General features: G+C 40.5%; 2 protein-coding genes and 2 non-coding genes across 4 annotated transcripts in view; all 4 read right to left on the bottom strand.

The window, feature by feature from the left end:
- LOC122697376 (zinc finger and SCAN domain-containing protein 12-like) overlaps positions 1–15900 on the bottom strand; it is a 66131-nt gene that overhangs the window by 42488 nt on the left and 7743 nt on the right. The window lies entirely within an intron of this gene.
- LOC122697410 (olfactory receptor 2B11-like) lies at positions 3219–4163 on the bottom strand. Its single transcript, XM_043908231.1, has one exon. It carries the CDS (start codon positions 4161–4163, stop codon positions 3219–3221), a length of 945 nt encoding a protein of 314 aa, XP_043764166.1.
- Positions 10316–10389, bottom strand: TRNAT-UGU. Its single transcript has one exon. It is a non-coding gene; the product is annotated as a tRNA-Thr (tRNA).
- Positions 13825–13906, bottom strand: TRNAL-AAG. Its single transcript has one exon. It is a non-coding gene; the product is annotated as a tRNA-Leu (tRNA).

Raw genomic sequence — 15900 nt, 5'->3', positions numbered from 1 at the left:
AGAGTCCCTTGGACTGCAAGGAGATCCAACCAGTCAATCCTAAAGGAAATCAGTCCTGAATATTCATTGAAAGGACTAATCTGAAGCTGAAGCTCCAATACTTTGGCCACATAAGAACTGACTCATTGGAAAAGACCCTGATGCTGGGAAAGATTGAGGGCAGGAGGAGAAGGGGACGACAGAGGATGAGAAGGTTGGATGGCATCACTGACTCAATGGACATGAGTTTGAGTAAGCTCTGGGAGTTGGTGATGGACAGGGTGGCCTGGCGTGCTGTGGGGTCGCAAAGAGTCAGACACAACTGAGTAACTGAACTGAAAGAACTACAAACTAAATGCTAAAATCCCTGTTAAAAATGAACTCATGGTGTCAAATGTTGGTGAGGATTATGCAGAAATGGAAATTTTCATACACTGTTGATAAGAGTGTAAATTGGAAACACCATTTTTGGGAAATTCTTTGTTATACCTATTGAAGTTGAACGTGTGCATATTCTATGATGCAGGAGTTTCACTTTTAGTTATATTGCTGCCAGCAATGTATATATATTTACATCTGAAGACACTTTAGCTGCATTTTTATAGTTCTAAACCAGAAGCAACCCAAAAGCCCATTAACAGCAAGATGAGTACAAAAATGGAAGTTTATTCATAAAATGGAATACTATGAATGATGAAAGTGAATGAACTACAGCTACAAGCCATGGTGATAAATTTCAAAAATGTAATGATGAGTGAAAGAAACCAGACACAAAAGATGCATATTTCATGATTGCATTTATATAAAGTTTAAAACAGGGAAAACAAATCTCTGTGTTAGAAGCCACAAAAGGGAGTAAGAAAGGAATAGTTAGGGAGGGAGCACAACTGGGGTCTTCTAAGGAACTGGTAATGTTCTATTTTTTGATGTTGGTGGTAGTTGTGTGGGTGATTTCACTTCGGGAATTTCATTTAGCTGGACACCTAAGATTCGTGTACTTTTAAAATATATATACTATATTTCAATAGCTTTTATTTTTTTAAATCAAACCATTTTTACAGATGAAGAGACTGAGAAATGGATTTAAATTATTTGTCCTCAAGGCTTTTAAATATTATTACTATTACTGAAAAATATTGTCATTACTGAAGTTTAGTGAGTTTAAGGACACTCCAACTCAGGAGTTTCATCAGTTCTCATTCCCCAGTTTCCTCTTTTCCTTCTCCTTATTCTATTCCTCCCCTCTTAGTAACCACTAGACCACTGTATCTCCGGGTTCTCATTTTGTTCCTTGCACCTGTTATCATTCATTCATCCATCTATTCACTGATCTTTTAGCACACATTCATTAAGAGTAAGTACCTGCACTTTAGAAATCAAAATGCCATGACTTTATGTAGGACTGAGGCAGGCTGTTAATTGCCCACTAAGTAAGTAGCTCCTTTTTATTAGATAACAGAACTCGAATTTTTTGTCTGTGTCCATTGGCACCTGGAATAAAGATTAACTGAGCAATGAAGTTTGGAGAGCTTCCTAACTGGTGACCACACTGAGATGTGGGGGAGGCATGCCCTAAAAGTGAATGGATGCTCTGCCCACCGCTCCTCCCTGTCATATCTTACCCTATGCATATCTTGAATTTCGCTATTCCTGAGTTATATTTTTTATAATAAATTGGTGCGTGTGTGCTAAGTCACATCTGACTCTTTGAGATCTATCGACCATAGCCCTCCAGGCTCCTCTGTCCATGGGATTCTCCAAGCAAGAATACTGAAGTGGGTTGCTGTGTCCTCCTCCAAGGGATCGAACCCATGTCTCTTAGGTCTCCTGCACTGGCAGGCAGGTTCTTTACCACTAGCGCTGCTTGGGAAGCCCAAAAAAGATGCTTTTTCTGCCAAAACCCGGGACTGAACCACGGACCTTTAGATCTTCAGTCTAACACTCTCTCAACTGAGCTATTCCAGCCCCAAGATAAGTTGGTAAAAGTATGTAAAATGTTTCCTTGAATTTTGTGAGCTGTTCTAGCAAATTATCAAATCTTAGGAGGGAGTTGTAGAAGCCCTTGACTTTATAGTTGACTGGTCAGAAGTACAGGTGGCCTGAATTTGTTATTGGTTTCTGAAGTGGAGGTATGAGAGCAGGTAGTTAACTAGATGTGAGCTGAGAAAGGGGGTGGGAGCAAGAGCCAGGTGACTGGAAACGGTCCATCTTGGCGACAGGAGTCCTAGAGGCAAAGAAAGGCTGCAATAGATGGGAATTTCTGGTCTCTGAATGTAACCTTTTGCTCATTATGCCCTCATTACAATAAAGTTAGCCTTGCAGAAAAGAAGGCTACATCATGCACTGACACCATGACACTTCTGCTCAAGACCAAATAGGGGTGAAAATCCCTCTTCCCCTGGGGAAGGTAGAGCTGGGATGAAAATCAAGAGATTTGACCCAAAACCCCTGCCTCTTCAATGAATATTGTCTGTGCAGTCATTTTCACATTCCATATAACCAGCTTGCTGAAGGAACTCAGAGCAGCTGCTCACCTGATCCTGCCCACTCTCCTTCCTGAGAGTGTACTATTGCTTAATAAATTCTCACTTTGCTGTCTTAGCTTCCCTGTCTCAACTCTGAATTCTTACTGCAACAAGATGAGAACCTACTCTCCAATAATAAAATTTTGTGGAATTAAGCCCTTAATCTGTGGGGTCTATGCTAACTCTGGGTAGTGTCAGAATTAAATTGCGGGGACCTTCCTGGTGGTTCAGTGGTTTAAGAGTCCACCGTGCAATGAAAGGGACACTGGTTCCATCACTAGCCCAGGAGGACCCCACGTGTCCAGGGAAACTGAGTCCATGCACCACAGCTCATGAGCCTGGGCTCTGGAGCCCATACTGAAGCCTATGCGCCCTGGATCCTGTGCTCCACAACAAGAGAAGCCGCTGCAATGAGGAGACCTCTCACTGCAGCCAGAAAGAGTAGTCCCCACTTGCCGCAGCTAGAGAAAGCCTGCACTAAGCAAGGAAGACCCAGCACAACCAAAAAAAAGAATTGAACCGTAGGACATCCAGTTGGTTTCAAAGAACCAGTTATTGTGGGGAAAAAACCCAACGTGTTTGGTATCAGAAGTGGTAAACAGAACACACAAAGGTTTTCTTGACTTGACTTTTGAGCATGATTTTGATGGAACATCTATTTACAGGAGGATATATTTCATGTTATTGTTGAGCTTTCCTATTCAGAATAAAGCATCATATTCTCTTGGACAAAATGGCCCGCCTCAGAAGTCTCCTCAAAGCTCCTTTAACATCCTTGTTCCTCAAGGTGTAGATGAATGGGTTGGCCATGGGAGTAATAACACAGTAAAACAGCGTCAGAACTTTGATAAGGTCTTGAGGGCTGTCCCCTGAAGTCTGCATATAGATGTAGATGCCAGGGCCATAAAATAAAGACACCACTAGTAAGTGCGAAGAACAAGTGTTGAAGGCCTTAAGTCTCCCATCAGCAGAAGGGATTCGAAATACAGCTTGTGCAATATAACTGTAAGAGATAAGTATCATAGAGAGGGGACCCATTATCAGGAAGGTGGCCACAACTGCTAAAGTAAGCTCGTTGACTGTGGTGTCCACACAAGCCATCTTAATTAGACCAGGCAGTTCACAAAAGAAGTGGTCCAGTTCTTGGTTCCCACACAGGGGCAGCTGGACTGTCAGTGTGGACTGCAGTAGTGAATTGGCCAGGCCAATGAGCCAAGCAGTGCTGGAGAGCTGCCGGCAGAGTTTGTGGTTCATGATTACAGGGTATCTCAGAGGCTTACACACAGCCACATAGCGGTCTAAGGCCATGGTGCCAAGCAGAACACATTCAGTGCAGCCTAGCCAGTGAAATACATAGGCCTGGGTCATGCAGCCTATGTAAGTGATGTTCTTGTTGGGTCCGCCTAAGTTGAAGAGCATTTGGGGTACAGTCGTGGTGGTGAAACAGAGGTCCAGAAAGGAGAGGCTTGTGAGGAAGAAATACATAGGACTTTGGAGTTGGGAATCTAGTTGAGAAACCAGAATAATAGCAATGTTTCCCAATAGTGTGAACATGTAGGAGGTTAGGAGGGCAAAGAAGAGAGGAACATCCAACCATGGATATTTGGTAAAGCCCATGAGAATGAAATCCTCTGGAAAACTTTCATTCATGTGCTTCATTGAATTTTGATGGGAGACACCTGCTAAAATCAAGAAAAAGAAGGATGACTTTAAAAACCCTGATTTGGTTCTTCCCTGGTGATTCAGTGGCTAAGACTCAGATATTCCAATGCAAGGGACCCGAGTTGTGGCAGGGGTTGCCACAACTAAGGCCTGGCATAGCATGCATAAATGAAGGAATGAATAAGAACATATCTTAAAAAAAAAAACCTGAGTTTGCAGAAGTTTTGATGATACCAGGGGGAGAATTATACCTGTAAGGGGGAGCAATGGGGTATATCCTCAATAGAAACATTAAGGAATATAATAATTAAAATTAATATTAAAAGTCACATTTGAAAAAAAATCCTCTCCGTAGAGAAAGTGGTTTCATTTCCCTCCCCCATATCAATACCCTATGTGATAGGTTAGTGGACAGTCATCACTTGTTTTGGCTCTTCTATATGATTAAAGAAGCCACTGGGAGGCGGTCTTCTCCTAGCTACCTTGCAGTTAAGCGAGTGTATGACCTAAGAGGTGGGCGCTTGGGTAGGTGCTTAGATCATGAAGGTAGAGCCTTCATGTAAGGAGTTAGTGCTCTTATAAAAGAGAACCCACAGTGATTCCTGTCCTTTCCACCGGATGAAGTTACAGCTATAAGGTGCTATCTATCAACAAAAAAGTGAGCTCTAATCAGACACTGAAACTGCCAGTGCCATGATCTTGGATTTCCCAGTTTCCAGAACTGTGAGATAAACGTAAATAGGTCTCTTGGTCTCTGACATTTTGTTTCAGCAACCCAAATGGACTAAGACATATGTCATCAGGGAAATGCAGATTAGAACAACAATCAGATTCCACTACACACCTATTAGAGTGAATGAAATCCAGAACAGTGACACCAAATGCTGGTGTGGATGTGGCACAATAGGAACTCTCATTCACTGGTGGGAATACAAAATGGTATGGCCACTTTGGAAGACAGTCTGGCAGTTTCTTACAAAACTAAACATACTCTTAATCCTGTGATCCAGCAATCACACTCCTGGGTATTTACCCAAATGAGCTGAAAACTTATATCCACACAAAAGCCTGCACAAAGATATTTGTAACTGCTCTACTCACAATTGCCAAAATTTGGAAGCAACCAAGATGTCCTTCAGAAGGTGAATGGGTAAATTAACTGTGGTACATCCAGACAATTCAGTGCTAAAAAGACACAAGCTGTCAAGCCACAAAAAGACATAGAACTTCGAATGCTAATTACTAATTGAAAGAAGCCATCTGAAAAGGCAACATAATATACTGTATGATTCCAACTATCAAATAGTATGTTTGGAAAATGCAAACCTATGAAGATGGTAAAAAGATCAGTGGTAGCCAGTGTTTAGGGGGAAGGGAGGGATGACTAGGTAGAACACAGAGGACTTTTAGGCAATGAAACTACTCAGTATGATATAATGGTATAGGCGTGTCATTATACATTTTTCCAAGCCCACAGAATGTACAATACCAGAGGGAACCAAAACGTAATTATGGATTTGGGGTGATTATTATTTCCTGGGTAGGTTCATCAGTTGTAACAATTGTACCACCCTGGTGAGAGATGTTGATAAAGGAGGAGGTTATGCATGTGTACGGAGTAAGGGTTATATGGGAAATCTCTGTACTTTTGCTCAGTTCTGCTGTGATATAAAACTGTTCTAAAGATAAAATCTTAAAAATCCTAATACTTCCTTACTGAGTGAGATGCAGAGTAAAACGAACAATTCTCCTCATGGCCCTCTCCACCAAGTAAACAGAGTTAAGACTGCCGCAGGCTCTGCCAGGGCAAGAAACACTACAGGTCCTTGCTAATGTGGGGCAGAAATTTGGAGACAGTATACAAGAATGAATTCTGAGATTGTTAGACCAAAAAAATTAGTTATGAATTTGTCATCACTGTTACCTTTACCAGAGAGGCTTTACTGACTGGAGCCATGGGTGTGATTTTAATTTTTTTTCCTGTTGTTTTAGCTAACACTAAAACCTGGGTTTAAAGGGTCCCACCTAAATGATGTTGACTTGTCAGAATTCCCTTAGCATATAGTAGAAGGACCCTGAAGACATGTGTGGGTTATGTAATATTTGCATTACTTGATTGATGAGAACAGACTGGTGATGAGGACAAGATTCCTTGTAATGTCTCCAAAAACAAACAAAAACAACAGGAATTGTACAATTTGATCATCTATGAGAACTGAGAGATTTCTTTTTTAGGTAACATGATTCCACTGTGGCTAATGTTTACAAGGTCATGAAAGTGTATACATTCCACGGTGATTAAACCAAAAAGATTTAAGAGGATCTGGAGAGTGAAGCATAGATCTCTCTCTCTCATTCTCACTTTTGCTCTCTCTTTGTTATGTAAGGGTTAAAAGTTCTCATGTTTTGTAGTAACTAATAAATCATATTTAAAACTAAAAATGCAGATAGAATAAAAGCATGTTATTGAGAAATATGGGTAAATAGAAGAAAACACTAAGTTATTAAAAATGTGTTACCTCAGGAGAATGGGAATTGAGAGTGAGAAATGATGAGGAAGGGAACTGCTATTTTTCATTGTAAGCCTATATATTATTTTATTTTTTGAACTTTAAACATATATGTCTTTAATATAAAAGAAAATTGAGTATGAAGGAAAGGAAGGGATCTGAATATTTACCAACGATGGTGAAGGCACTGGAGGGATATACATTATTTGAACGCAAGGAAAGCACACACCATCAGTTACTGCGGCACAGGGTGCACAATGTGAGGTGGAGGAAAACCAAGTTGTGAAAACAGCTTGGGTCCAGGATATGGAAAATCTTGAATATAGGTTAAGGAATCTAATCAAATTCATTCTCAAAATTCCCAAAAAAGAAGAGGTGTGAAATGATTAGAGCAGCACTTTAAAACATTTGTTATGACTGAATAACGAGGGATTCAAAAAGAGACCGGAAGTTGGGAGCTCAGCTGGGAGGTTACTACAAGAATCTATAGGAGAGAGGCTAAGAACATTAACTCTGATAGTGGCAGTGGGAATGAAGAGCAAAGGAAGAATGTCAGAGAGAGGAAAGAGCTGAAGGAATGTTTGAAGTTTCGATCTGAGGTGCTGAGAGAATGAAAATTCAGTTAACAGAAAGAAGCATGTATATGGGAATTGATAGGAATACATGATTTAACCAAGAAAAGAGCTCAGAAAAAAAATAAATTTAAAACTTGACCTATAACAATTGACCCTGAGGATCCATTCACCAGAGGATGGATTCCTGCTTCACCCAGACACCTCTAGTTCAACTTGACCAACTATCCATTTATAAAATATCATACAGCTACCTGAATTCATGACTAGGATGGTCTGTTGTGGTTGTTTAACCACCAAGGACAGGGACACAGATAGAAAGAGGCAGAAGCAGAGGCAATGGAGTATGTCTCCAGAAAAGATAATAGACTACACTTGCCAGGAAATTCATACATTTGAGTATAAAATGGCTGAAAACCAAGATCCCATTACCCCCACTCCACTTTGCAAATCCTCAATTTTTTTTAACCATTGGTTATTGTTTAGATTTTTTGATCCTCAAATTTATCTTCAGAGTACTGGCCTTCATTCATTCATTTTAAAGCAAAAAGATAAAAATTTTATTACTGAGAAATTCTTTCTGATCTTCACATTGGGGTCTAACAAAAATGACAGTATTGGTCTTTAGAGAATTGATTTTTAGTGGCTTGACCTGCCTTCTGATTCCTCCCCATCTCCTAGATAACTGGATTTTGGGGGGACATAATTCTGGGATTAACATAATTTTGAACAAATGACAACCATTGGTCTGGCATAATGAGAAATCATTTAGCTCATAGAGGTATCTTATCCTGCCTGATCTTGTCCGAAACTAAGAACCTTCATTTTCTTTCTCAGAACAAAACTGAACAAAACCCAATATTATCTAGGATGGTGTGAATAGAAAGAGACATCACTAGAACTTACCTCTTCTTATTTGAATTTGTATTTAGGAGATGTCTTTAGCTACAGAAGTTTAGTCAGGAGAAAGGTTGGAAAAGGGTTGGATTCCAACAATCCTGATAAGCAAATATGATAAGGTCAGGGCTTCAGTAAAAGTCACTAAGGGTCTCAATATGCAAGTAGGGTGAATGTGATTCTGGAGGCATCGAATAATCTGTATTGGTTCCAAATTTGATTTAAAGGCAGATAAAACCAGTTTGCACCCAGTGTGCCAGTGATTCCATAGGGGCTGTCATTGGTGAATTAATCTCCTTGGAGATAGCATCTATCTTTTGTTTACACTTTTGGTAAAGACTGCATCAGTTCTTCCACTCATTAATCCCATCTTAATAGGGTTTCCCTGGTGACTCAGACAGTAAAGAATCTGCCTGCAATGCAGGAGAACTGCATTTGATCCCTGAGTCAAGAAGATCCCCTGGAGAAGGGAATGGCTACTCACTCCAATCCACTCCAGTATTCTTGTCTGGAGAATTCCATGGACATAGGAGTTTGGCTGACTACAGTTCACGGGGTCACAAAGAGCTGGTCATGACTGAGAGACTATCACTTTTTGCTAGCTGACTAATACACTATGTTTAAATCTAAAGAATCAGGGCATGAAGAGAGCATGTCCAAGGCAAAAAACAAAAACAAACAAAACCAAAACCAACCAAATAACAGAGTCTAGGAGATGGAGAAGATTAATTCAGTTTGTCTATATGGCCTGCTCATTTTTTCATGGAGAACCTCCTACATAGACTTCTGAGGTTTTATATTTTCCTCCTCCCTAAGTTAAATGCATTAAGTAACTGTTCACTGAGCTGATTATCTTCTAGCAGAAAACAGAAAGTTATCTCAGAATCCCTAACCCATAGGACTAAGGACTGAGATCAGTCTAAGTTGCTTAATTTTATTTAGCTCTGTGGCCAAAAACTTCATTCTTGACTCTAATGAAATAGAAGATAGATATCCTGAGAAAAGCATGGATTCCAGAATTAGATCTGAATTTGAAATTTAATTTTGTCGCTTTGTTACCGTGAATATTATTGAATCTGTTTCCTCATCTTCAAAGAACTGATTATAACACATATTTGACAGGATTGTTGGGCTAATTAGATGACAGCATGTCTGGAAACTCTTGGAATGTAGTAGACTTCCAATAATGGTAACTTGATGATAATGAGAGTTAGCAGATGTTCATGAATCAATACAAAAGTGTTAATAGTGTAGGTGGACCTCACTTTCAGTTCTGCTCTGTGTGCAATATTTTAAGCTAGATACTTGCAAATGTGATTCATTTACTTCAAAATCACTTGGAGTGCTTGTGAAAAACACACATCTCTGGGACGTCCACCAAAACAGAATTAAAACCTCTGGGGATGAGTTTGAACTATCTCCCAAGGCAATTTAAATGTATACAGGGCTTGGGAATCATTGCATTATAGAATCATTCTGTTGTTTTCTTTTTAATTATAAAATTAAAGTTCAGGTTCTAGTGGGGCCAATTTGTGTATCCCCTTTGGGACTAAAGCCCTTCCATGAGGACTGAAGGCATATAAGTGAATGTAAATTACCATTATTATAATGTAGTAATATTTGGAAAATCATATATAAAACGGATAACATAATGCTGAGTTTCCTAGAATCACTAATAAGTTGCATAGGAGCTCAGAAATAGGCTTTAAGAGTTGGTACAGTTTTGTAGCCACCCCTCACCTCCCACCTCCCAGTTAAAAATGAGAGGACAGGGAAAGATGAAAAACAAAAGGCCATTTTCTTTGTTTTCATAAAAGTGACATAAGCTGGATACTTGCAAATGTGATTCACTTAACTTCAAAATCACTTGAAGTGTTTTTCACAAGAAGTGACCCACCATCTTCTCTTCCAAGTTTTGTTTGTTTGCTTGTTTCTGGCTCCAACCCTGCAAGGATGAACTCACATCTCCTGCATTGGAAGGGTGGTGTCTTGAGGCTGGAACGTCAGGAAGTTCTCACCTTTTCTTTAGAACTGAGAATTTTTGCTGTTACAGCTGCTTTTGCGTGATGAATCAAAATTTACAGTAATACCTAGTACACTGGAGAATTAGAAGCAGTGGGGGGTTAATGAAGAATTTGGGCCCCTATGAAGAGGGGAGAAAAAAAGGTGGAGGCCCCACTGGGATTCGAACCCAGGATCTCCTGTTTACAAGACAGGCGCTTTAACCAACTAAGCCATGGAGCCCGCACAGAGACCCGCGCTAGTGCTCGGTCTGTCCTTACCGGGAGATTAAATATTCTTGAGGCAGCTTGTGGGATTTAGAGCAGTTTACTGTGAGAAAACAGACAAACTTCAAGAAGACGTTTTGCTTACTTAGACGCGCTGCAGAACAAATACAAGCGGGACAAGTTTCGGGCATTTTGAATGTTGGAACCAAGAGGACTTCAACTAATTCAATGGGAATCGTCAATAAAAGTCGAAGCTACGCACTTTTTCCAAAAGGGGTAAATTCTTCTAAAAGCAAACTTTGCTGTTACTGCACCTCGACTTTTGTAACTGAGATTCTTCATTCCAATATCCTAAGTGAGGGACTCTAAAAATGGAACTCCACTGGAAGCCCGTTAGACCGCCGAGTCAGGGCACCTAGCGTTCCTCCACGTTTGCACTCAGCAAGTGGTGACTTGAAGGGGAAGGACCGCGAGCGGAGAAGGCGGCGGCTGGAAGTGTAGAGTTCAGCTACAGAGTCAGGCACATCGCCCTCTAAAAATCCAAAAACGCCAATGTCAAGGTGGTTGTAAAGACTTAGATCACACAACCGCAGTTGTAAAGCCCCTCGAGAGTGTGGAACGGGAGAGGGCCTAACGGTCCCCTGCGGACCACAGAGTGTTCACTGGATCCAGGTATCATCCTCCTTAGGTGGAGAGAGAGCCTTACAGTTCCAGAGAACCACCCACTGAACCCCAAACACCAAGGGCCCGCTTTCCAGAGCAATAGGTCGTCAACTCGCAAAGAAGGCAATGCCTTCTTCCTTCTAACCGGGTTCCTGCACTCCGCTCTGACCCGCCCTTCCCTCTCCCAAGTCGCATCCCCAGCGGGGACAGGCCGAGATCTAGGTCTGAGATTAGTACCCTGATCGCGACTTCGGTCCACCTGAACGCCCAGAAGGCGATAGAGGTAGCTGAGTGGGGGGGATCGTGGCAGGATAAAGCAGGTGAGGCTCGCAGGTGGGCCTCTGATATTCCCAAGGGTAGGAATCAAAGCTCCTATTTTGTACAAAGGAAGCAGAAAAAGCAAAGTCTATTTAAACATACAGACTACAGAAGTTTCTGAATATGCTTCGGAAATGAGAAAAATGTTTTAATTAAAAGCCCTTTTGGAGGTAGTGTGGGAGCCCTTCTCGGATGCAGAATTAAGTCTCTAATTTCTTTAGAAACAGGGGTTCAGATCCCACTGCCATATCCCAGGTCCCACAGGCAAATGGAACCTAAGTAAATAGGCTCTTCCTTAAAAACTAAAGGAAAACTCCTGCTTCTGGAATGAGTTTAGATGAGAAGCGCTCTTTCACTGAGGGCAAGTAGCTACAGGTGAGGGGGTATGTGTGTGCAGCTGTCGTGTCAGACTCTTTGCGACCCCATGGACTGTAGCCCACCAAGCTCCTCTGTCTATAGGATTTTCCAGGCAAGAATTACTGGAGTGGGTTGCCATTTCCTTCTCTAGGGTGGGAAACCTTCCTAATCCAGTCCTTTCCTCTGTCCTAGTTCGTGGAGTTTCCCAGAGACATTCAAACTAAAGAACTACAATGAAATAATATTTTCTATCAAGCAGACTGGTAAACAAACAAAAATAATTGTTTGTAGTAGTGTTGCCTATTAGCACTTGAAGTCATTGTATGAGTTTCCTGTGGCTTCTGTAACTAATTAACACAGCTCAGTGACTTTAAAGAACAGAAATTAATTTCCCCACAGTTCTGGAGGCCGGAAGACCAAAGTCTGTATCACTGGGCAGAAATCAAGGTTTTGACAGGGTCATACTCCCTGTGGAGGCTCTAGGGGAGAATCTGTCCTTGTCTCTTCCAGCTTCTGGTGGCTACCAGCCTTCCTTGGTTTGTAGTTGCATTATCTCTGCCTTTGTATTCACATCGTCTTCTGTTCCATAATCTCCCTATGCCTCTCTCCTTTAAGAACACTTGGCATGGCATTCAAGCTCCATCTGGATAATCCAGGATAAATTCCCCATCTCAAGATCCTAAACTCAATCTCCTCTGCAAAGACTCTCCCATTTTTAATTAATTTTTTTCCATATAAGGTAATATTTATAGCTTCCAGGAATTAGGATGGAAATATATTTTGGAGGATCATTTTTTCAGTTTGCCCTACAGTAGTGACATCCTGATTCCTCCACCTACAGACAAGAGATTAACTGGTTATAACTTTAGTTTCTTTCTCTTAATAAAATAGGAATAATAATATGAACTTTCTTATATATTACTGAGAATATAAAATGACAATGTAAAGAACTATGACAATATCTGGGGCTCTGTAAGAATTTAATGGCTGTTAATTCTCAATGTCACAGCAATGTTCAGTGTGGGTCATGGTGTCAAGGAAACAAGCCCTTCCTTGGCTCTCTGGGGATAAATTAGTAACATTAGGAAAGACTAAGACAAGAACCACCAAAATTACCATCACACATATTTAATCTAGCAATTGCATTTTCAGAAATTTCTCTAATACAGACACTTATGAAATGCAGATATTATTTATTTCAGTGTTGTTTATATTGTTAAATGTGGCTGGTTAAATAAAAATATATCCATAACATGGAATATTTTGAGGCAAAAGAAAAATAAGCTATTCTTATGCTGATATCGAAATGAAGGCTTAAAACTCAACATTCAAAAAATGAAGATCATGGCATCTGGTCCCATCACTTCATGGCAAAAAGATGGTAAAACATTGCAGACGGTGACAGATTTTATTTTCTTGGGCTCCAAAATCACTGCAGATGGTGACTGCAACCATGAAATTAAAAGACACTTGCTCCTTGGAAGAAAAGCTTTGACAAACCTACACAGCATATTAAAAAGTAGAGACATTATTTGCTAACAAAGGTCCCTATAGTCAAAGCTACGGTTTTTCCAGTAGTCATGTATGGATGTGAAAGCTGGACCATAAAGAAAGCTGAGCGCTGAAGAATTGATGCTTTTGAACTGTGGTGTTGGAGAAGACTCTTGAGAGTCCCTTGGACTGCAAGGAGATCCAACCAGTCAATCCTAAAGGAAATCAGTCCTGAATATTCATCGGAAGGACTAATCTGAAGCTGAAGCTCCAATACTTTGGCCACATAAGAACTGACTCATTGGAAAAGACCCTGATGCTGGGAAAGATTAAAGGTGGGAGGAGAAGGGAGCGACAGAGGATGAGATGCACTGACTCAATGCACATGAGTTTGAGTAAACTCCGGGAGTTGGTGATGGACAGGGAGGCCTGGCCTGCTGCGGTTCATGGGGTCGCAAAGAGTCGGACGCGACTGAGCGACTGAACTGAACAACTATCAACCAAGTTTTGCTTATTTCTTATTTCTGTAAGAACAATTCAAAACCATTTAACATACTCTCTTCCGTGGATACTTTTAAAGGGTTCACACGACTGCTTCAAAGAAGTGGGTCTACAATAGAAATGGCAGCGGTGGGATTCGAACCCACGCCCCCGAAGAGACTGGAGCCTTAATCCAGCGCCTTAGACCGCTCGGCCACGCTACCACGTAAGAATCTCGTTCAAACTTCTTCTTAGCAGTTTAAAAGACTTGCACAAGCCTGTTATTTTTTTTCTAGAGCACTTTCCCTCTCCACATACAACTCTGTCATCTCATCCACAAATAAAATCCGCAAATAGGTTCCTACTTCGGGAGATTCACATTTGCCTTCTGTGCAATATTTCTGATACTCGAAAGTAAAGGGAGAAGCAGCCAAGGCATAATATCCCTCAAACTCGAAGTCATAAACTCGAATCAGTCATTAAAAAAAAAAAAGATTAGAAATCGCCGGCACAGCACCCACCGAAACTTGGGGTGCAGAGATCAGGAGTCTTCAATTTGTCAACTGCGTTTGGTAGTCAGCAGTGGGAAGTTATTTTTGATTTCTTCACCTAGAAAACAGAGATGCTCTCCTCCCCGCTCACATGGAACTTGATTCAGTGTGTGTGTCTGTGTGTGATTTCTTACTAAAGAAAACAACCGCGCAAACTGACCTACTTTTCGCTGAATGTGATCATGGTCTTAATTTACAAAGTTCAGGGAGGGGATCCGTTTGCTTTCAGTACCTGGTGTAGCATCCTCTCCGAGCCCAGAGAGGGCTTGTTCTACCCGCTCCAACCTCACCTATGCGAACTGGGCAAGTTCCCGGGTCTCCTCCCCACCTAATCCCTCGCTGAACAGCCTGATCCATTATACGATACGCTGCACTGTTTAAGTGAGCCCTACTCTGATCAGGGGAAATGGTGTGTAATTCTTCAAAAGGTCTGATTATCTCTATGAACATATTATATACAGGGAAGAAGTGCTCAACTTTTTTTTTTAAAATGAGATTAAATTACCTATATTTTTTAGTTAAAGAGAAAATGTATGGAAAAGTATCAAAGAAGAGTGCCTGAGAGCAATTTGAAAGTAGAGACTAGTTAGGATATATTCAGTCTACTACTATTGCTGACATCACTTAATCTGTAATGGAGGAACAGGGATGAGTTTTTAAAGTAACTGAAACAGTTTGTGAAATATTTGGGATCTTAGGGGAAAAAGTACAGTATTTTGAAGATAAACTTTTGTTATAAAGTGTTGCTAAATGAACTAAATTATGTAGAATCTTAGTGAAGTAATCACATAACATTTTATCAATAATAAAATATTCCTGTTCAGTAGAAAATTGTCTGAAATTTTATCTGTGATTGTTACACCTTACTAGCACAGGGCTTGACACATCATAGATACTCAGTAAAATTTTAGTCAGTTGTATAACACCCATACATTAAGGTAGGGGTTTTCATCCAATAAAAACTTACTGAAACCATACAATGTACCAGTCACTATTTTAAGTTCTGGGAGGGGAACAGTGAACAAGAAAAATACAAACTCAATACCCTTGTCGAGCTTATATTCTAGAAGAAAAGACAGACAATAAACAGTGCAGGACACTGGGGTTTGATCCCTGGATCAGAAAATCCCCTGGAGAAGGGAATGGCAATCCACTCCAATACTCTTGCCTAGAAAATTCCATGGACAGAGGAGCCTGGTGGGCTATGTAGTCCATGGGGTCGCAAAAAGTCGAACACAACTGAATGACTTCATAGTAGTCATAGCTAAGTGAGCCTGAGTTCTACTGCTTCTCATCTACTGAGTAGCCACAAGCCTATGGGCAAGTCACTTAAACTTACTCGGTCTTACTTTTATCATATGTAAATGGTATGACAATACTAAAAGTTGCCTACGGTGATAGATAGATGGCCACTACATGTAACATACATAAAAACTGCTTAAAAGAGTACCTTGCCTGTAATATGCACGCAATACAGTTTGCTATCATCATTTGTATCATTTATTAGTATTCACTGAACAACTTTTTTGTGTGTCGCGTTCAGTCTTTTAAATAATACTGTGAAATATTATCCTATTTCACAGATAATGAAGTTTTAAAAATTTGACATATTCTCAAAAAAATCAAGTGAATTATTTTTCTTAACTTAATAGATGGCACACACAAGA

The sequence above is a fragment of the Cervus elaphus genome, chromosome 7 (genome assembly GCF_910594005.1).
Source record: "Cervus elaphus chromosome 7, mCerEla1.1, whole genome shotgun sequence".
NCBI lineage: Eukaryota > Metazoa > Chordata > Mammalia > Artiodactyla > Cervidae > Cervus > Cervus elaphus.
This window is presented reverse-complemented; position numbering and strand designations above follow the sequence as displayed.